We start from the raw sequence: 23192 nt of genomic DNA, 5'->3' as shown, positions 1-23192 counted from the left end.
AATGGAAGGGTTGATGATAATGGATATTCAGTGTAGGGGAAAGGAATCTTAATGTATTGCAGAAATGTTTCCAAAGCATGAATGGGCTTTGGGAGGATGAAATGAGCTTGAAAGCCAGAAGATCAATTGGTCTGTCTCTTAGCATTACAAATGTTAATAAAACCCCAGGGTGGGAGGTCTTACCAAAAACTCTGGCTTTTGTCAACTGGAGGGGGTGGCAAGTGACAAGAAGTGTGTCTGAAAACCAAGAGGACCTGAAGGGAGACCTCAGTTGCAGAAGTCCTTAACATTGCCTCTTTTAAAAGTCCTCTTATCAGACGAGCCAGCCTTCTCCCATACAGAGTTTGCAAGCGGTTTTGGCTACTGTACCTCTGCATCATTTCTGCAACTATCACTTGGAGCCTTAACTGAAGACCATTTTTTTACACAAAGGCTTAACTGTGGAATATACGAGACAGGGTATTAATACATGCCCAGCAGGAGGGAGTGGGGAGATGGTGTGAAAAAATGGGGGGGGGGCAGTGCCAGACTGCAGTTAGAAAAGTAGATGGTGTTATGCCCACACGTACAGATTTACTATTTTGCCCAACTCCCGAAAAGGAGCTTTTGCACTGCACTATCTTCTGAGAGCTCATAACAAGACAGAAAAGTTTTTCAGATCTTTAGTAGAAGGCATACTTTTTAGATCAGGGTTGTGCTTGATATTTGGATGGCATGCTGCAGGGTGCACCTGTTTAAAGTAGATGAGCCTATAGCAAAAACTACATTAATTTACATGAAATAAGTGCCATAACATGACTAGTATACTATATACTATTCCCCCATCACTTTAACATTTACAATGCAATGACAATATTTGGAGGGCTCTGGAGACTGCGCCCTACATCCTAGGGGTTTCCATACCTGCAGTGAACCTGTACACAGCAGCAGCTCCAAGATGGAAATATCTGGACAAGATCCAATGGATGGATGGAGAATTTGTGGCTGAGTTGTAGTTGCTGACCATAACTCCCATTCATTTCAAGCCACAAGGACAACAGTAAGAGGTGATGGGGGCTGTAGTCCAGGACTCTCTGCCTTTGGAGTGGGCAAGAAAACCTACTTTGGGAAAATGTGGTTATTTGTTCCCTTATGGCAACATCCTGGATCAGTTATAGATACTGGAGTCTGTCAGCAGCATATAACGCAATAGAAATTAGATCCAAGTGCCAATTTTTTTTTCTTAATACTGTGCTGCAGCATTATTTGGTAAGAGTCAAATTACATGTTACACCAAATAAGTAAATATAATTTAATGTCCCTTTCTAAATGAAGACATTAAGACATTTCCAAAGGAGGCAAATCAGGAAAAAAAAAATGCAGCAGGCAGAAGGGATATTCTTAATTTCCTGCTGCATTTTCCCCCAGATGGACTCCTACAAATAGTGCTTTATATTCATGTTACCAGCATTGTAAAGAGCAAAACGCTGGTGGTTGCAATGGGAAGTTGATCTAAATAGGGAAGAAGTGATGATCATAATTCGTTGTGCTTCAGGTTTAAGATAATGAAGTGGAACATACTCTTGACACTCTGCCCACTACCCCTTAGCCAACCCAAAGAGAGAAACTCCACGTTTTCATACAAAATATATGTATAACTCCAATTTTTCATACAAAACATAAGTATTTCCCAGTGTGTCAATTCTACTGCCAGTTTCAGTCCTCCAGGCCATTTCCACAGCCAAACACACCAGAAAGAGGGCCGCTCTGTTCAGATGAAAGACCTTCTCCAGGCTGAAAGTGCCCTCTGGTTTCCAGTGAGTGGGGAAGAACAGCAGGCCACGGCCATCTCTCTCTCTTACTGGGGGTGACGGTTCAGCTCAGCAGGGCAAGAGCTCCGCTTGCTAAGGGTGACAGAAGCAGCTATGGCATTTGCTGGGGACTGGGGCACGCCTTCTTGGGAGACCAGAGACAGCTGTGAGTGGAGGGAGCTCAGTTTGTTCTGCAGATAATCCAGGCTGTTAGTTTTATCCCTGGTAGAAGGAAAGAGAAGCTGTGTAAGAAAACCTCTTTGCCTTGGCTGACCAACAGACACACTAGCTCAGTGTAATGGAAACAGTAATCTAAAGCAAGTGAGGATGCATGATTGACGAAAGCTGATCTCAGCCAATGTTCTGTCACTCAGCCTCTGACCCAGCCTCATGTGCTCTCCTTTGGTTAAGCTGTCCACATTCTGGGGGCTGCCTTAACTAGTTTTCACTCCATTTAATTTAATTAAACTAGGGTTTCTACAGACAATGACTTAATATTGAACAAATCCCCTCCTGTAATATTAAAAGAATTGTTGGCACCTTAGGAGAAACTGTAGGGACTGGACCTAAGACCTTGGGGAGAGGGAATATTGGTTCTAGGAACTCAGGTTGTGAACCTCTGACTTGCAGCTTTTTATTATTAATAGCTGTAGCAGAGTATATATGGATGTTTGCACCCAAGTATATGAAAAGGTAGTTGTTTTTTTTACTCCCAGGCTACACTCCCAATAAAAATTCCAGCCACCCTGAAAGATCATGTGTATATGTTAGGCTACCAGAACTGAGCTGCAAAGAATTGGGACGCCCATTACACAGTAGCAAAGACATACAGAAAACTCTTAATCATTTGCTGCCATGTAGCACTTGTCCAGAACTGATGGTCCTCCTGTATATGCTTCCAGTAAGCACTATTCCTGCTACTAACAACAATGTGTGTTTCTTCTGCATTCCTCTCCCCACCCAGCTCATCTTAAAATGGTTATTTTAGACTTTTGCAGATTTAGAACAATTAGATTGGAAGGTATTTAGAGATTATTTAGATCAGGGATTGGCAAACTTTTGTTAGCTAGAAACCACACAAAATTTTTCTTTGGAGGGACGATGCACATAGTTGGCAGGTGTCAGGTTCAGCCCAATAATCACCACGAGACAGTCCGGAATTCAGCTCAGCTTCTTTATTAGCGTGCACCTAATAGACAGAAATCTCGCCAGACTAACTCTAATCCCCAATGATAGCAACTATAACCATCATGCCCTTGGGGGGGGGGCAGTCTCCTCCTTTTTACTTTCACACAGTCCATCTGGGGGCTGAGGAGATGCTTACATTGGAATGTCTCTCCCCCCTCCCTGCAACCTTGAAACTCCATTGCAGAATCCTCCCTGCTCATGCCTTCCGTCACAGGACTGTGATGCAAAGCCTTAAAAAAGATGGGTTGAGGGCTAAGGCAAGAGAGTTGTAACTTCCAAAGGATCCTAAGACTCCTGCCTTTCTGCATGTCCCTGACCCAGGCAACAATTTCCTCTGCAAGAACATCTCAAGGGCCTGTAGAACATGCGGGTAAAGGGGGGTTCTGTTTTACTCACTCTACGGTGATCCTTGTCCGCTCCAGATAGTTTTTGGCTCTCATGGCTTCATCTTGGGCCAGACGCACATTCGAACTCAGTGCTTCTGTTCGTGCACGAGCCTCCAAGGCTGACTGTTCCAGATCCTGCTCCCAGTGACCCCAGCAATTGGAGGTTGAAAGAGAAAGAGAGAAAAGGAAGGGCTACAGAGCCCATTACTCAACTGGGGTGGGAAAGGAAGGCAGCACTCAAGCCAAGCAAATTAATAGGTGCAATACTTGTCATTGTGATGCTGCAAGTCACAAAGCAAGCAAGGTCAGCTGTTTGACACTAGCGAGCAAAGTACCACCCGCATCTATTAGGGAGAAGCAGCCTGCATTCCCACAGGGCAGTCTCTGCAGGACTCTACTGCCCTCTCATGGCTTGTACGTGTTGGGTCACAAGGCAGGGTCAGGCCTGTGGCTGTAGCAAGTGACAGGAATGGCAGAGGCATAGAAAAAATACTAAAGGATTGATCTGAATCTGCTGGCAAAATTACTCAGAGGTAATGCTTGAGGCTGAGAGCCACTAGAGCAGTGCCTCACAGCTTCAGCAACTTTGAGATACAATGCTGGCTGGGGAATTCTGGGAGTTGAAGTCCACACACCTCAAATTTGCTGAGATTGAGAGAAACTGCAGTAGAGTCTGCAGATCTGACAGTCTTTACAAGGGGTGGCTAGTAAAACAGATAGCGAAAGCATTAGGCCTCCCCACTCTCTTCCAGTTTAGTAGTTACTGTGTAAAAAAATGTTGCATTTGCCAATGGGAATCTAAAGCAGGTGATTACCCATATGTGTAAAGCATAGCCCCTGTGTTTCTGGAAGTTGTGAGCAAGGTTGTGCACTAAGTTACATAGAAGAGGCTAAGGGCAGGAAGCTTTCATGTCCAATACAATAGGGGTATCTGTTTAAAAATGGAGCCATGAGAAAGTAGGTCCTTAAAAAAAAAGCCCTTAACATGGTTTAGACCTTAGTGCAGGGTTGAGCAACTGTTGCGCAGGTGAAGGATGGGGAAAGGTGCACTTTTAATTTGTATTTTGGATGATTAAGAGCCACCACAGGCAGAGAAATGACAAGGGGTATGAAATTGGGGGGGGGGGATTGAGTTTATTTTTTAGATGTGTTACATCTTATTTGTAGATCTTTTGGCTTTGTTTCCTTCCCCCAGAACAGCAAATAATCGTATTTCTGACATTCGGCAGTTAGTTATAATCAGCACCAACAAGTATCATTCCTAGTAAGTGTTTAACTCTGAGGAGGGGGAATACCCAGAACCACCACTTTGGTGACTTTGCTTTACTGGCCTTAACTTGTGGCCTATCAAGAGGCTCATCACTGCTCAGTGTGACTTGTCAATAGCCAATGCTTGGATGCCCTGTAAAAAACATCTGAGCTAAAAGAACAATTTGCCGAAGGCTACCAGCTGAGCTACAAGGCTGCACAAGGATTTAAAAGGAAAGATTAAAAAAATAATGGATTTAAAATCAAGCCAGCCCCAGTCAAATGCCTGTGGTTCTCTCTTCTCTTGACAATTTCAGCTGCATGACACCAACAGCTGGAAGGGAGAGAAAGAGCAGAGCTAAATTTCTCTTTGCATACAAATTTATTTAGAAACTCTTCAGTGATTGCTCTTCCCTTTCTTCCATCCCATTGTTTCTCAGGCTTCCCCCTTATTTCCCCCAACAGGACTATCTGGGAGGGGACAGATCAGTTACAGAGGACTTTTAAAATTAGGACATGGGCTGCAAGTTGTCCCATTCTTCATATAACCACCAAGGGCCTCAGATACTATGTCCCAGGAATAAACAACAATGAAAAAGGGATGGATGTCCATATGTACAAAAGATGTGTTGATAAATAAAATGAACAAAACTGACACTTTAACGCTTTCAGTAAGTGAGCTTCGCAAGAAGAGTGAAAACTGGAGAAGGACATATGCTAATTTGCCTATTAATAAAAACAAATGCTTTGCTTCCGAGATTCCACATCCAAAAACCTGAATCTTACACAGGGAATATGTTACATCACCGAGAATTCAGTATTTTTGGAAGATTTCTTCCTTCAATGCCTTGAGATTTGTTGCTCCAGGACCAAAGCCTGATGTTTAGCTAACATTTTTTCACATTATTTTACTGTCCTACCCCAACCCTGGTGCTATCCTTCCTATAAAATATAGGCACAATTGTTTATAGGAAAATGGATACAAATGAGAAAAAGAGCAACATGGAAATGGAGAGGAAGACTACTCATTGAGGAGCTGGTGCAAAAACTATAGCTGAGTGATGTGTAGCATTATTCAGCTTTGAGTCACCTTTGGACATGGAAAAGGATATGGAGGCTGTACCCCCCAAAGTCAACAGGGCCAGGGCAAAACAACATTTAATTTATATTCATCATTACAATTACTATTGTTTATTGTTCCCTGTCAATGTAATGACTTTCACTTTCTGTCACATTAAATCTACCATTCAGCACTAATAGCTTAGGAAAGTGCCTCCAAGATTTCCAGAGGCTGCATTCAACTCTTGGACGGTGGATTGAGTCTCTCTATGAGCATAGCCAGGGAAGAAGCAAAGCTTAGGACAAAGCAAATGTACTTGGCCCACTGAAGACCCCAGATTCATCCCCCAGTCTCTCAAAATATTTTTAGTAGTGTTTAGAAAAACTTCTGGCAGAGATTTTGGGAAGCTGAGATCCAATTAGAATTCAGCGGACAAGATTCAGTGTAAGGCAGCTGTGCAGATTGTACATCCATAGCCCAGGTGGCTCTGCATCGATCTCAGTGCAGGGCCATCTCGACCTGGCCTGCATTGACTCGGGGCAGAAGAATGTCCCAGAAAGGCTGCACTCTGGGATCTTTTTATCTGGGGCAGGAGGGTTTGGGGTGTCTGTACTCTGTGTCTCACGGTACCATTATCTTCTTCTGCAAACGCTGGCAGCTGGGGCATATGCCAGCTGATGGGGCCCGCTGCTTCAACTCCTCCAAAACGGGTGCCATCGCATGCTCAACCATCTGTCGCAGCATCTCTGTATTCACAATGCTGTAGCTGTGGGTGGGAACCAGGTAAGTAAAAAAAGAAAAGAAAAGAAAAGAAAAGAAAAGAAAAGAAAAGAAAAGAAAAGGGGATGCCATTTACACAGACACTTAATGTAGAAAGTATGATTGGTTTAAGTCTTGGAAGAGGGAGAAACAGCCCAGATATAGTGTCATGGAAACTCCCCCTATTCAATGCCAGAAGAGTGCAATTTTCTGCACTAAAAATAACGTAAATGTAAGACATCTCTGAAAGTGAGCTTATTAGCATTAAGACAATAAAGAAGCGCTAGTTGAACTCAATATAGCTTTAGGACAAATTCCCCTTTTTTAGGACTGGGGAAGGGGTCTCAAAATAGTGTTAGGAGGAGAAAAGAAATGGTAGGGAAGAGGAGAGGGGAGAGGAGAGGAGAGGAGGCATGTGTGAAAAATCTAAGCTGGAAAGAGAGTTTTAAAAAGCAGCCATTTAAAACCCAGCTCCTCTTGATCCTTCTAGACATGCATGCCAATAACATGAGCTTTAGCAACTTGATTTTTTCAAGTGAATGAAAACAGATGTTCTCAAGAATCTAAAGCCAATGCCAGATTCTGGATTTTGTACAAAACTGCATCTTCAGCAGCAGCCAATTAACTGCTCGGGTGAGTAGTCAATTTACTTGCTTCTGTAATACTGAACCTACTCTTCTGTGAACTGAAAACTGCAATTACTTTCTAGTCCTTGAAAGGAGATCTATAATATTGAGTCTGTATTTCTGGCTGACGTACTGTTCATGGACTGCTTAAGCAAGAATTTTGGGTAGTCCTTGTTAGAAAAATCTTAAGAGCTTGTAGCTTTCCTCATACATCATGTCCATCCAATAAGACAATATTTCTCAACCTTGTCAACTTTAAGCTGTATGGACTTCAACTCCCAGCATGCTGGCTGGGAAATTCTGGGAGTAGAAGTCCATGCAATTAAAGTTGCCAGGGTTGAGGAACACTGCAGTAAGCTATGACAAAGACAGGCATGCTCAGAGTCCCCTCAGTTAAGCTGTGTCATCCGGGGCACCCAGGGGACGTGCTTACTTTGTCACTGCCCTGCCCTCTAGCACAGCACTCCCTCCAAGATTCAGATGGCCCTGACCCCGTGTTTCGGAAGGCTCAAGACCTGGCTTTTCTCCCAAGCACTGGGTGGGGAGGTTTGGTGGGAGGTGACTGTTTTTGGATTGGTTTTGCTCGGATGAAGTTATTTTGGGTACGATATGTTTTATTATATTTTAATGTTGGGGGTTATTATGCATTGTTTTTTACTGGTGTACACTGCCCTGATTCATGTGTCAACTGGGCAGCTATTAAATTGATTTAATCAGTCAACCTCTTGGGCACACCCCTTCTGAGATAAGCGAGTCACTGGAAGACCTCCTGCAGCCCGCCAGCAGGCTGGGGGGGGGGGGGTGTCAAGCAGCAGTCCAGGCCCACCTTTGGCTTATGGCTCAACATGTGTGAATGTAGCCAACAATGCTTTATTTAATAAATTACGATTAACCAAATCACCGCTTAGAGGCTGCATGACTTTGGCCTATGTGAAATCAGGGAAATCAGACCTAATTTTGCCCTAACCTCCACACCCTTCCTGAGCCTAGCCTTTTGGTTCTCACTGTCAGGTTGGCCTGTATTCCTTAGTTTTGACCCCAAGGTTTGAATGAGGCACCTGGAACACCTAGCACAACTGGAAGGAGGCCGATCGGGTGCTTCCATGTTCCTGAGTGTTGCAAGATGTCGGGATACATCTTCCAGGAGTGGTTTCACCTGCCAGAGCCCATCCAGGTCTGCACGGAGCTGAGTGAGAGACACCGATGTCCGCTTTGCTCTGGCATGAGAAGAAAAGGAAAAGAAGGCAGCCGTAAGTGAAATGGCAAGGTTCCACAATTTCCAAATCCAAAGCCCTGCAACAGCTCCGAGAGAGAGAAGTTTGCCTGCCATGTAGAACAGGCGGGTTTCTTATCTCTGGGGCAGGTCTTGAGATTGGAGCAACTGCTGCCTCCTTTTGCAGTCCTCTCATGTAATAGGTTGGCAGAAGGATAGTGACTTCCTGGTTTTGGGGTGTTTGTGTTCCAGGGGAAGCTGAAGACTCCCTGTCCCTCTGCATTTTCTTATCTCTTACTCTTCATTACAAGGGGGTGGGGGTTGGGCTTGATGTGGGATTTCATCTTCAGTTGGAGCCCTTTCTCAAAACTACACTGGAGGACCTCCACCAACCCTGTTTTATTCGGAATCTGACGTTTGTTTAAAAAGTACCAGATGGTGCAAGAAATCAAAGGGAGGGATTATGGTAGAATTAGGTGTACTGATGCAAAAGAAGACCTGCTGAGGAAAAAGGCAGACAAGACACCATAGGCAGGTTAATGAAGCTTGCCCTTGGAAGATCCACAAAGACTAGAAAACTCTTCACTTTTTAAAAGGAAAGTGACAGTGATCAGCCATCTAAATTCCAGGGCAACAAGGGCCTAACAAGTAATATACTAATCTTCCCTACAGCAGTGTAGGGCTACAATACCTGTAACTGTCAATATAGAGTGAGGATCATGGGAATTGTAGTCAGCCTTTTTAAACCCACACTCTAGTGGGGGCAGGGGGAAGCCCTGCCATAAGTATGTAGGGAGCAAACCCTGCCACTAGGAAGACTAGCTATCGTTATCTAACTAGGTCTCTGGTTCTACTGGAAATCTTGGCTCCAGGGAATAGGAAACAATGGATTGTTCTTGACTCTTAAATCTGGTTTTTCTTTCACTGACAATATGAGGCCACAACTCAGAAGCAGCTAAAGAGAGCTGGCCATTGGAGCAGGGCCATGGCTGTCCAGCTTCAAGAAAGGGGAGGCTGTTTGCTCAGGAAGGCACATACGTGGCAGAGACTTCATCCATTTCTTCCCGCAGCATCCTGAGTGTCTGGCCTTGTTCCACATGTGTCCTTTCCCACTGGGGAAGTGCTCCCTCCAAGCGGACCCCCAGCTGGGCCAGCAGCCGCAACACTTCCTTCTGGGTCAGCTCATCTCGCTGAGCCTGCCCGGACAGCTCCAGCATACATTTCCTAGAGTAAGGTGTAATGAAAAGAGACCAGGTTGGAAGATGGGTTGGTGCCTCTAGCAAAACCAGGGTTCTCCCAGTCCTACTCCAACCTCACAGTACCTGATCTCTTCCAGCAAAGGAAGGCAAGCCAAGGTGGAAGCCATGGTTGGCTTTCCATCTATGCCCCCCTCATCTCCAAGGCCTGCTCGCAACTGCCCACTTTCCAGTGCCCCTCGCAGGCTGTTGATGGATGCCAAGATAACAGCAGTGGACTTCTGGACTTCACTCTCCTCACAGATGGCCGACCTCGGGGATGTTGCCACCGTGCTGCCTGCTGAGTCCAAAAGTTGTTTGGAGACCCCACTTGCCACCCACTGTTCCAGCAACTGCCACTCGTGCTCTTGCCGACCAAGGTCTTCTGCTTGAACCTGTCGCTGCAAGTAATGCAGCTTTTCCTATACAGAGTGGGGGAAGTGAGAAGGAAAGAATAACATTAATTTGGGGGGTATTAAGTATATTTATATGCTGTTCTTTCTTTTCCCTTCTGTAAAGGCATTAAAACTCTATCATTCTCTCTCCACAAAGAGAATAACAGGGAGCACCTGTGATACAAATCCAAGAGAGGCAACAAAATACCTTCCTCCAGCCTGGTATCCTCCGGATGAATTAGATTACAATTCCCATAATTCCTAACCAACCTAGCTGGGATAGCTAGGAACTCTAGTTGTTGTAACCAAGCACATCTGGAGGATGCCAGCCTGGGGAAAGGCTAAAATAGAACAAAGCTATCCTCAGCAACTTGCTGGAAGTCCTGAGTGTTTGTGTGTTGGTCCCAACACCATTTTCTTCACACAGGGGCATCAGGGCGTGGGTCAAAGAAGTCAGCATGGCAGCTATGATCACTTGATTAAATCCTGTCCATTTTATTATGTGCATTGCAACAAGCTTAAAATTGGGGAGGACTCCAATCATGTGACTCCAATTATCTTGAGTTATTGGATGCCCACCCATTCCCTGCAGACACCCTGGTCTTCAATATTGTTCAATTTCTTTCTTTCCTTTCCTCCCTGCCTAATGGGCTACTGGAACAATTGGATCACCTTGGCTTGGCTGCAGATGTGGTATGCAGATGTGCTGCAATCAGCCTAAAGCAAGAGGAGGAACATGATGTTCAGTTCAAAGATATCCTTGACTTCACTATTGAGCTTTAGAAAACACAACTCGGCAGGTCCACAGAAGCAAGCAGCTTTGTGTGACTTTGTTAGGGAGTGTTGGTGATGTCACCCAAACAACCCCCATCCTTTTCAATTTAATTAGATGGTAAGTGAAAGGGGCAAATGGCTGAAGCATTTGAAGCAGATAAAAAATGAAAAGATCTTCTGCCAGAAACCTAGGAGGAAAGGCAAGACTGATAGCTTGCACTATCATTCTATCATTCTATCCTCCTCCTCCTCCTCCTCCTCCTCCTCCTCCTCCTCCTCCTCCTCCTCCTCCTCCTCCTCCTCCTCCTCCTCCTCCTCCTGCCTTTCATCTAGGAATCTACAGAGGGCAGCAACTAGCTGGACTTGGCTAATCTTGATAGATAAGGAGAGTCAAACCTGTGATACCCCATAGTCCACTAGGAAATCTTACAATCATAAATAACAATGATGATTTATTAGACTTCTATCCCAACTTTCATTCAGAAACTCAAGCTGGCAAGCTTAACTCTCCCTCTTCTGGTTTCTCCCGACCACACCCCTGAGAGGTGGGCTGGGCTGAGAGAGGGAATGACTGGCCCAAAGTCACCCAGTGAGCTTCTACAGGTGACAGTGGGACTAGAACTTCAGTCTCTTCAGCGCCAGTCCAAATCCTAACCATTACATCATGCTTGGCTAGACTGAGAATTTAAAAGCAAAATCCCGGAAAAGGTAACAACAAACCACTTTCATATTATTGCTAAAAAAATTCCTTGACAAAGACGAAAAGAGGGAAAGGCTTAAAAGGGACAGATGGAGAATGGGTATCTTGTGGCAAGTGCAGAGAGCTGGTCAGATGACCAACCCAGCCCTGCAATCTGATCTTTAAAAATTTCCACAGAAAATTGTTTGTTTCTCCATTTTGCTACCCGAACATCTAGAAATGTGAATTTCAAAGGCAGCCTCTGCTCATGCTCGAGGAATACAGTCTGTCTTCCTCAAGTGCAATCACCCAAGATTTCAGATTCAGTTTATAATCTTACCTTCTGGCAACTGTTCTCCATCAACCTAGTAGCTTGTAGCAGCTTTGTTACCTTTCCACATGTTGTGAATTACTTGCACCGTTGACCCCAGTAGGGAATAAACCACCCCCACATTCCTGCAAGCCTCAAATCTTCTCCCTCACCTCCAAGAGGGCTGAATTTTTTTTCAGCACACTGGTCTTAATTTCAGCATCCTCCACGGATTTTGTCACCTTTCGGCAGCTTTCCTATAAAAGATTTCAGGGGAGGGGAAGAAACTCAGAAGGGCAAGCAAGCAAGCGAGCGGAATGAGCTAACATGGATTTGCATTCAATGTTGTACCTCTCCCTTTCTTTTCAAGAAGTGGGAGCAGGGAGGAGGCTGAAAATTCTCTCATTTCTCTTCTTTTTTTTAATGGTAAGTTTGATTACTTGAAACTCTAATAAAGGAAGGATTCAATATCCATTCCATTATAGCCTTGGAAACAAACAGAACTGTCTTGAAGTGATTTTGCCTGTTTCAACCCACTCTATCCTAACTCATTCAGATGGAGATCACCCTGAAGTCAAGAGATCATTACTATTTCCTGCAAATCAAAAGGTTCAGTAGCACCTCAGCACCTCTCTCCCCGCTTCCAAATCTCCACTCCCTGGGATTTTTTTTAAAGGGAAGCTACTTTAATATTTGCAATCATCCCTGTCATTTCACTGAATATATAACAAAAGCAAAAACAAATCTGAAATTATGCTTTGTCAATTCTAAAGCAAGCACTGCACCTCTGGCCTGGTGTGCTCTGAGCTATCTGTCAGCATTTGCCCATTTTCTATATATCATTTTCTTCTAGAGAAAGGATGTATTATTTTCCCCACAACAACAACCCTGTGAGGAGAGTAGGGCTAAGAGAGAGGGACTGGCCCAAAGTCACCCAGCTGGTTTTTCGTGCCTAAGGCAGGACTCGAACTCACTCTCCTGGTTTCTAGGCCTTAACCACGACCCCAAACTGGCTCTCACTTGGTCTTCCTCGCGGACAGAAAATAATTGGGGGCTACCCTTCAGACAAAGTTACCCAAATAAAATTCAAGAGGGGAGGAATTTGAGCCCAGGTGTCCTCAGCCTATCTCAGAGTGGACAGCGTGTGGCCCTCAGCCTTCTTCAAAGTCCTCGGCAACTGGCTTGGTAAGAGTTAACCGTCCCTTCTTTGCTGCCTGATGCTTGAGACAGAGAAGATGCTGGAGGCAAAGAAAAGGCGTGGCACAAAATAGGCGGCCCAGCCCACTTGTGGCCTTATCCACGCCTTGCTTCAGGCCGAGCTGCCACACGGAAGGCAGCCTCCATGGGCCATCTCTGTTCTCCATCTACGCACAATTCGCCTCAGAATTAACTTGGCTCTCAAAGCCCTTTCCTTGCGCAGACAGGAAAAGGGCCTCGCTCCTCCTAGGAGGCAATTCAGGTGCCCACCAGGGGACCATCTCTTTAATCCTCTTTCCTTCCAGGTAAAAATGAATTAAATGAATTAAATTAAATAATGATAGTAAAGGCAGCCAAAATGAAGGCAAAGTTAGATCTGATTTTACAGCCGGGGGGACAGAATTCAGCCTCTCCTACCTCACATTGGCCCAGTGAGTCAGACTGAAATACTCTTGGATTGGTAGTCTTGAGAAAAAGACAAATTCCATTCTACACTTGTCAGGAAATGGAGAAAAAAATAGGTACATATCATAATGTCTTTATGTAACTGCATACCAAGGACAGCAATCTGGTGGCCTCTCAGTATTTTGGAATACAATTCCCATTGTCAATGGTTCAAGATGATGGGAGGTTTAGTCCAAAACATCTGGGAAACACTAAATTCCCCATATAATTTACAGAGCCTTCAGTTCTACTCTCTACAAACTATCAAACGAGCAAATATTATGGACTAGATATTTTTTCTTATGGTCCCATAATTGTGAAACTCCTCCCCAGTCTTAAGATTCAATGTATTGTGTTCAAACAATTTAGCAGCTGCTGTTTATTTTAAAATTGTATTTAAATTGTAATTATAGGCATACATATACAGTGGGGCAAAAAAGTATTTAGTCAGCCACCAATTGTGCAAGTTCTCCCACTTAAAAAGATGAGAGAGGCCTGTAATTTTCATCATAGGTATACCTCAACTATGAGAGACAAAATGGGGGAAAAAATCCAGAAAATCACATTGACCAAATACTTATTTTCCACCATGATTTGCAAATAAATTCTTTAAAAATCAGACAATGTGATTTTCTGGATTTCCCCCCCATTTTGTCTCTCATAGTTGAGGTATACCTATGATGAAAATTACAGGCCTCTCTCATCTTTTTAAGTGGGAGAACTTGCACAACTGGTGGCTGACTAAATACTTTTTTGCCCCACTGTATGTTTTAGTCTTCCTCAATTTACTGCCCTCTAGGATTATATCCCCAGTATTTTCAGCCAGCAGAAGTCAATGGGATCATGTTGGATGTCAATTCTGAAAACTGTAGTTATAAATGGAACAAGATTGTGGAAGACTGTTTTAAACTTAGGTACAAACGCAGTATGCCCTGAAAGGTGGAATTTAAATATGAATGAAGGGCACTATTGGAAAACTATGAGAAGGAAAAATGCAGGCAGAGGCAGTAACGTCAAAACTTATTACAGCACTTTCTGTGTCAAAAGAGTAAAGGACCAGACTTTTTTTTTTTTACTTTGGAAAAGATAGTTAATTAAACTAAAAACCAGGGAATCTATGAGCCTTAATAAATATTAGAACAGTCAATGCATTGCTCACCTCGAGCTGGATACAGTATTCTTCCAGATCTTCAGCCTCCTGCCTGCATCGCTCCAGGTTTCCACACAACACTGAGCACTCACTCTGCACACAGGTAAAGCAAAAGGCAAGTAACCCAAAAGGAAGGAAGGGGGTCTGAAAAAGCTAGCAAAGGTGAAGAGAAAGTCTCTTCTAATGTTGAAATAACCTTAGCAGAAGTTTTGCACATTGCATGTTTAGACCAATAAAACTTTATAATGTTTTACCTATTCAACTTAAACAAAACTTTCATCATCTCTGAAAAAAGAAGAAAATCCAGGAGAACTTAGACAAACATTAATGTTTGAAACTCAACTGTTACCTAATCCCAGTTATCCCATTAAAATTTACATACTTCCATATTTTTAACTAATTATTCCTAAGGCAAACTGTGAATGGGAGAAAAGCTCCATGTTGAGATTCATGCTGAGGAAAGCTTTGAATTTAGGGTACGTCCTGGGTCATCCATGCCTAGGGCACTGGAAGATATATACAGAAGGGGAATGGCCAGAATGAACAAGTGTAGAGCTTAGATACTATATGTCTGCAAGGCAAAATAATATGAAGGTGCTGGGAGGTAACACTTCCATCTCATATGTATATGCATCTTGCCCCTGTGTCACTTTAAGAATTACTGAGCAACATCAGGAACTCTGTGAGGTCACCAAAGTCAGTAGGAGAAAGTGTAAAAAATTTTTTGGTTTTTTTTAGGTGTCCTAGGTTTAGGTTCTCTAACTTAAAAATGAAAAACAGATTGGCCTTTTTGTAGTTTACGCTACCACAGTGCATATTTCTTAGTGCTGGGTAACTATGGGGCTTTGCTGGCCTGAGGCTCTATTTGACAAATACATAGTGATCAAGTTTGGATTCAGAAGCCTTCTGAGCATTATTTTATGTAATAAGAGGAAAGAAAGCATGAGTGGTTAACAGGAACCCCCTCAACTAACGTAATAACCTTGAAGTACCAGTAAAAGCAGAAACAGGCATGGTTAGTCTGGGAGTCTAAGACTTCAGCTATGTGGTCTATACAACAACCAATAGTCTCCAGACCTGCAGATTGTGAACATGGCAGTTGACCTTGGGTGTCCTCTCCTTGAGGCTGGTGATGGAGTCCTTGGCTCGCAACAGGCCACTATTGCTCACTTCCTGCTAGGAGACAGTGTAAGAGGGGAGCTGGTCAAGCAAACCATAATCCACTTACTCCTGATTTCTTCACGCTTCCAGAGCATTTACTGTGTTTCAGTCTCAGTAGCTTTAAAATGGAATGGGGGCAGCCAAAGATCATTCTCTATATCTTAGAGACCTAAGAAGGGTCTTCTTAGGGACCTAAGAAGTTCATTACTGACAGTTAGAATCTTTGAGGGACACAAAAGCCCACAATGTATAAACTAAGCTTCTGTGTACAATATACCTTTTGCAGCTGGGGGTCAAGGGAAAGGGGACAAAGAGATATTTGGAAAAATATAAAAGGCCATGTTTAGGTGTAGAAAGTGAAAGAGGAATGAAGAATTACACAAACAGATGACTGCAGGAGGAGGACCGTGGGATAATGAAAAGTCTTCAAGAAAAGCCCTTTTCAGGAAAAATATGCACATAGATTGTTAATAACTGCCAGAGAAAATATCTATCAGGTTTTGTTAAGCAGCACACATGAACTGATAGTAGATTTTAATGGTGAAAGTACTTCAAAGCACCTTTAAGGATTGTAAAATTAGGGGAAAGGGCAGAGAGTTCTTCCTGCTCAGCTGCCCATCAAGGAGAGTGGGGAACAGCATGAAATTGTTAAGCCCCAAATCTTATAAATCAGCCTTCCTCAGCCTGATGTCCTCCAGGTGTGTTCAACCTCAATTCCAATCTCATTGGCTGTGCCAGGAGGAATAATGAAGTTGAAATCCAAAACATCTGGAAGGAACTATATTTGGAAACATTGCTACGGACACCAGCAGCTCAGATTTCCTTATAAAACACAGTTTGCAAACTCTTTCCAAGTCCACTTCCTAAACAACCAAATGATACAAAGATTTTTTTTAAAAGGGGTATTTTTCTTGAAATGATGAATAATGACAAAAAAAAACCCTTGCCACTAAAAATCTTGATTCTCTTTAATCTTTGCCTGCTGTGATATCATCAAAGACATAGAAAGAGAGTTAATAAAAATAAACTGGGGGTTTTATTTTTAAATCAAGTTTTTCATTTAGATTTACATTACTCCAAATTATCCCACTGATGTGAAAGTCTAAATCACACTCTGATGTAGAAACACTGATCTTCCACTCTAGTCTTCTTACTGGAATTAACTAGGCAAGAAGGAAAGCTCATTCAAGAAAAGTAGAACTGGGAGGTAAGGCTGAAATGGGAGGGGTGGAGATTCAACTCCCTCTCTTCATGAACTAAAGATACAGCAAAAATACCAAAGCCACTCCACTAACTTTCATTTTATGCAAAAAAAAAAAAAGGCAAATACATGTATAAGCCCTTCTGGCTGCCTTCTCAGTTTGATTTCATCCAGATGTAGATCCCCTTTATTGTGGAAGTTCAAAATTGGTGAGAATATGAAGTTAACAACGAATTAAAAGAAAAGCAAACTAAGATGAACATCCACGTTGCCCACCCAAACAAATGCCAGTCCCAACAGAAAGACATTGGAATTATTTTCTGGGATGTTACAGGAAGTCCACAATAGAGCTAAATACTACAGCCTCCATGTACAGAACTATGATCTTCTGGCTCTTGAATCAACTGCAACCTCAGGCCAGACATCCAAGGTGCCTTGTAGAAGCATTGCTGAAGTTGCAGAAGCATCAGTCATGGATTCTGTGTTTGGCTTAAATCTTGGCTGCTATGCCTCAGTACCAGCCTTAATCTTCCTCTGGATATGGAAGATGGAAGAGATAATCCAGTGCAACTGAAGTAGCAGATAAAGACAAGACTAGAAGTTCAAACAGGGTTGGCCCTTTCCCTTCACTAAGGAAAGATGAGAGGCTTGGAAGCAGCATCTTCAAAGTGGAATATGGACGTAAAAGATATACAGACCCAAAGCCCATCCAGAGTACAAACCTTTTGGCGGAAAATTCGCAGAAGGATAAACTGTTAGCCTATTGTAGCACTAAAGAGTCAAGAGTCTTATGGCACCTTAAAAACAAATAACTGTATTATGGCATACAAGTAGCTAGTGGCCTATTCAAGTTATTATTTAAAGTGCCATAAGACTTTTTTTGGGGGGGGGGGATAAGCACTTTTTACTTATCTAATATTAGAACAATGCTAATTCAGGGTGAGATGCTTATCTGACAAAGCAACAACAGGTATGTGGGCTTGTGATTCATTTCCTCACCTGCTGGCTAGAAATATCATCTTCATCTTCTAACCAAGCTGGCTTGATGGGAAGCAGGGAATCCTGTCTTTCTCCCCCTGCTCCCCCCGGCGGGCCCCCATCATCTGTGGATTCATTCTCGGTGGTGGAATCATCACGTTCCCCATCAGTTAGGTTCAGGAGAGAAACATTAGTACAAGCCGAAGAACGCTTCAAGTTGAGATTGGGGCTTTCAGGGGTAAAATGGGGCTCAACTCTGGGTTAGAAAAAAGTACATACATTATCCTTAGATACAGTGATGGACAACTTTCTTTCTTACATAATATATTGCAGAGGGGTAGTTGTGTTAATTTAGTACAGCAAAAAGCTTTGTGATGTCTCAATGGCTAACATATTCCTTTGCAATCTAAACTTTTGGGATCCAAAAGCAACCCTTGGCTAGTAACAATTTTATCATCTTCTACTACGCTTTCTAAACTCTTTCATGAGCAACAGATGTCAGTATATGAAGATATGGAAACAATGAGAGACAGAAATCTTAGCTCAGCACTCCCAAATCTGGTGCTTTCTATGTGTGTGTTGGTCTTCAACATTCTCAGTTTATAACAAATATGGCCAATGGGATTATGAAAATCCTAGAAAATTATTCTGGAAATTCTGAGAATTGAAATCCAACACATTGGTAGGGCCCCTGGTCTTACTTATTGATTGCATCATTTATATCCTGCCCCCCAAGTCAACAAACTTTGGGTGACTCACATAAAATCATATTCCTCTACCCAATACATTCAAACAACAGAACAGGGGGGCAGACTGTTCCAAAGAGATAGGGCAACTATCAGAAAGGCTCCCATCCCCCTCACCTCTTGAAGTGGGAGGGAATCCAAAGAAACCCCTCCCAGGTAGGATGCACAGAACCTATTTGAAGATGGTTCATCAAGTAACACAGCCCAAACCATGTAAGGCTTTATAGATCAAAATCAGCATTTTGTACATGTAAATTTATTGATAACCAATGCAGAGCCCACAGCACAATGCTGCCCTGCTGAAGTGATTCTCAGCTCTCAGCATGTGGGCACCAACTACAGTTTTAGAGCATCTTCAAGGGCAGCCCCAAGCAGAACACATTGCAAAAATCAGTCTTGAGATAATGAGGATAAGAGTGACCATTACCACGGCCTCCCACTCCACAAAGAACATGACAGATACACTAGACAACACTGGGAAAAGGCTTCCCTGGTAACGGAGTCCACCTGCTAATCAAACAGAAGGATCCCCATTTTCACATTAGCTCCATCAAGGTATGTGATCCTCTCCAAAGCCAACACAGGAACACAAAAGAAGCCCAATTGTTTCTGAACAAGCAATAACTTCATCTTGCTGTGATTCAGTTTCAACTTGTTTCATCCCATTCCATTCAATCCCTCACCCTTCACATCTCCTCTGCATCTCCTGCAGAAGGGCTGACTGGCTTTTGAATTATGAGAAGTGCCTCTGCATGTTGCTGGGATCAAAAACCAGACCATGACAGAATCAAGCTAGTGCCGGTGTGAGGTGCCTGCCCCCAGGCTATATGGTTTCCCACAATGCCTCTCCAGAGTTCAACAATAATCTCTGTTATAGTACCTGCTTTAGATCAGATGGGATTCATTGTCCACTTAGCCCAGTGTTGGACTACAAACCTTCATTATTCTCAGCCAGCATGACCATGCAGGCTACAAATTCTGGTAGTTGTAGTCCAACAAAGCTGGGATCTGAGAGCAGCAGCTCTCCATGATCTGAAGGAGAAGATTTTTTTGCATCATCTGCTGCCAGAGGCCTTTTCACCTGGAGATGCCCAGGACCAAATCTGGAACCATCTGTGTGCAAAGCAGATGTGCTACTGTGTACCCCCCTCTCTGTATGTTCTCACATGCTGCAAAAAGGGCACTGAACTCCACCTCCACCCTTTCCCTTCCCAGGGCTCCCACCCATGGAAAGAAACAGCTTTCTTCTTTTTGGGGAAGCCCTTGATGCTGGTCGTCTTTCCCGGCTGCTCCTTGCTGCTGTGAGCCCGACTTTCAATTCCTGTTGGTGTGTCTCCGGCCTCGTTTATTTCCTTGGACTGCCAGATGGTCTTCACCACAATGTTGGCCATTACTGAGTTGGGGGTTGATATCTGGTATGAGCGCAAATTTTCTTGCCTGCGCCACACCAGGGAACATCTACCACCTGCAAGCCAACCGGCTCTCCAAGGAGGGTGGGGATCTCCCAGCCGCTCCTGTGACCTCACAACAGTTGCCACGGAGCTGCCCCCACTCTTCCATCAACCATTCGTACCACCAACATTCTATGATGTCAGTACAGCCTTCAACGGGAAGAAAACTAATCCAAGCCAATAATGATGACATGGAAGGAATTGCATTGATTGAACTGAACAAATATATTGAATGGCTAATAGACCTTTTTTCTTTTGTACCTTGTCCAGGGAGGCAATGACTTAGATTCAACCACTACAGTAAGCTATGGTTTGTTAGTTATTCTACAAATCACAGTTAAGCAATCAGTCAGATTACACATCACACAAAGCTATACACCATTTTCTCATGGTGAACCATGAGTGGGGTTCACACTGCACAATAACTCAAAAGCAAATAAGCTACATTATGGCTTAGCTATATGTAAACCCAATCATTATATAAAATTTCAAGCTGATGTATTTAAATGAAATTGTCTTTTATATGCTTTACAAATAAATCTGTCGTCTTCTATATGATTTTTGTGTTGTTTGCTGCTCCCTATCTCATCCACCCCTCTCAAATGTATAACTTCTGAACAATACTACAGAGATAGATTATTCACTTGCTGTAGATTTTGTACATGTGCTTGATATCTTTGTTTCCCAGCCCCCTGACCATGAACTCACAGATAATCACAAAGGGAATTTGGGAAGGAAACTTTAACGTCACACTTGCCTGCATTGCTTGCAGCTGGAATTTAATAAAAACGATAAGCTTTTTTTTGCATCCAGTTGGTGTCAGCATTTGTCAGTAAGCAATGCTGAACTTAAAAGCCACAGCAGAGATTCTATGTTGGGCTAAAAAGGAATCACACTATTGGGTGGTATCAACAGATCATATCCAAAGCATTCTTTGAAAGATCTAGCCATTTGTGAAGCAAAACACATACAGAACTGCAGCTGGGAAAAACATGACCTTGGCACATCAAAGAAGACATTGATTGGTTCATATACCGCACATAGCCATAATGTTGTTTCTAAAAAGCATGATTTGCAAACAGAAGTCAGGGGACATAGTTTGCTTTAGGGTAGTAAGGCAGATTGAAATCATGATTTCCAAACTACTTACTGTATTGTAACAGTGTTTTGGCAGAATATGCAAACAGAGATGCATAATTTATGGTCTCCTGGCTTTTCTTGCTGATTGGTGCCCCACCCAAGTCTCTAACCTACACACAGAATGCAAGGGGAGAATAATTGTGTGTTACATCCACAAACTAGAGCCAGAGGAGCCATTATTAATTTTTCATGAAGCACATAGGTTAGGTTCACTTTACAGCTTGGCCAGGCTAAAATGAATTGGGCAGTTAGTGATTCAATGTGGTATGGGAATGGAGCGATCATCTTAACACATTGTATGGACCATTAAGTATAATACAGTTTGTGTGAGCCCTGCATTTACATCATCTATATGACTTTTGTGTTGTTTGCTGCTCCCTATGTCTTCTACACCTCTCAAAGGTACACAGTTGAAACAAAACCACAGACATATACATTGTACTCACTTGCTATAGATACACCTAGCATAGCAATTGTGTTTCATTAAACCAGGTTGAGTTTGTTGTGGAAACTCAGCCACTGTACTCTGTAATATCTGGTTTATAGTTAATAAATTATGTAAGACAATAATTTGTCTTAATTCAATAACCCATACTTAAACAAATCATGGCTTAGCACAATGCACAAACAAGGTAACTGCAGTTTGCCAGTGTCCATTCACTGATAATGCTGGTTCAAATCCAATGCTGAATCAAAGGTTAGTATTGTAAGAACATGCTTCAGGTGTTTTCTGCTCTACAGTAAGTCAAAGGAAAAGTTCATAATTTTTTCTCTTTTCTTGATCAACATGAGGTGTGAACTAACCACAACAGCTGAGTTGATATGCTATGCTTAACCACTCTTTACTGAATAAGCCACAGCTGAATGTGTTCACATTCTACAATACACTTAGGCATGATTTTATCAAGTTGTTCTTTCTCAGCTCAACCTATTTGACAGGATTGTTGTGTTGGCCATAAAATGAGGAAACAGCTCCACACATGCCAACTTGCACTCCCAAAGAAAAGGCAGCATATGAATGCAATCAATATACTCATTGGCTGGCTTCCACATAACACTAAACCATATTATGTTGCTTTTATCTTAGCATATGAGAACCTGCCTACAGCTTAGCCTAATATGCATACCAAGCCACTATGGTATGTTAAACAAAGCTTTAACGTTTCATCTTAGCATTATGCATTAACCAGACTGTTGCAGTCATTTTTCGAAGCGCATTCAGGAAACTTAAAGACCTATATAGCAAGATAAATATATTAAAATAAATAAGCATAGCTGCAGGTTTTCATGCGTTAGCTTAAAAACAACGCTCACGCCTTTGGTTTCCTTAGTTCCTACTACACTAATACTCACACGGGAAGGTGGGACAAATGATTTATTATTTATTAAAAGTATTGCTGGGAAAAGATTTCTCCAAAAGAAAAAAAGGTAAATGAATGGGGGGAAAAACACCCTGAAATAGTTCTAGAAATGCAAAACGCTAGAGAATATGTAACATCGTGGCCGATCCTAAAAAAGGGAACATACTTGTGCTCTTTAGTCCTAACGAGGAGTCAAAAGAGTCACATGGTCCTTTCCTAAACCACTAAATTCTGCCCTTAAAGGAGACAGGAAAACTCTTTCAGGCACTAGAAGGCAGAAATCGCCCCACGGCTCTCGCTCTCCGTACCTTCTACTCTCCAAGCCGATTGGCTCAAACGTGATGACGATCCCGTCGCTCTTTTCCGGAAAAACAGCTCGGCCTCCGAGCCTCTTCTCCCCAGGCTTCCTTTTGCCGCCGTTCTACCGTCAGCTTATTCAGCCAATAAACCATGGGCTTGGGCTTGAAGGACGTGTCCTTTTCGCCCAATAACAGCTTTCAAGAACTGTTCCCCGCCCAGCAGTGGGCGGAGGTTCAGCTTGCTGATTTCGCAAGAAGCATCACTCACGCCGAAGCGAATATGGGCGGGGCAGGCTTTGAATGACATTTCTTAAGGTCTATCAAGAAGTTGGGGACAGGCTTAGGCGGGCCTCTGTGAACCTCTGCCCAATGGAAAATGCAGAGCAGTAGGGGACTTATTT

The 23192-nt window shown here is 43.0% G+C and overlaps 1 protein-coding gene across 1 annotated transcript; it reads right to left on the bottom strand.

Moving 5' to 3' along the window:
• Window positions 1–933: 933 nt before the first annotated feature.
• LOC103056382 (testis-specific serine kinase substrate) lies at window positions 934–21494 on the bottom strand. The gene is made up of 11 exons (XM_088143507.1): window positions 20006–21494; window positions 17816–18050; window positions 15532–15627; window positions 14464–14547; window positions 11837–11920; window positions 9593–9927; window positions 9309–9494; window positions 8116–8274; window positions 6303–6438; window positions 3375–3499; window positions 934–2012 (listed from the first exon to the last, which is right to left on the bottom strand). The coding sequence occupies exons 1-11, from the start codon at window positions 20182–20184 to the stop codon at window positions 1838–1840; spliced, it is 1794 nt and encodes a 597-aa protein (XP_087999633.1). The 5' UTR covers window positions 20185–21494; the 3' UTR covers window positions 934–1837.
• Between the last annotated feature and the right edge of the window lie 1698 nt (window positions 21495–23192).

This window comes from Python bivittatus, unplaced genomic scaffold (assembly GCF_059951505.1).
Source record: "Python bivittatus isolate LINGU-HERP-01145 unplaced genomic scaffold, Pbiv_v1 ctg000410_np1212, whole genome shotgun sequence".
Classification (NCBI taxonomy): domain Eukaryota; kingdom Metazoa; phylum Chordata; class Lepidosauria; order Squamata; family Pythonidae; genus Python; species Python bivittatus.
This window is presented reverse-complemented; position numbering and strand designations above follow the sequence as displayed.

What these genes read in the sequence shown, in the direction of transcription:
- LOC103056382 (XM_088143507.1), bottom strand. Translation starts at nt 20,184, where the DNA reads ATGTCATCATTATTGGCTTGGATTAGTTTTCTTCCCGTTGAAGGCTGT. An exon ending in GAGAGCCGGTTGGCTTGCAG is followed by an intron (nt 18,051 to 20,005) that starts GTGGTAGATGTT and finishes TTTCTAACCCAG; the next exon opens with AGTTGAGCCCCATTTTACCC. An exon ending in CGGACAAGGATCACCGTAGA is followed by an intron (nt 2,013 to 3,374) that starts GTGAGTAAAACA and finishes TCCTTCTACCAG; the next exon opens with GGATAAAACTAACAGCCTGG.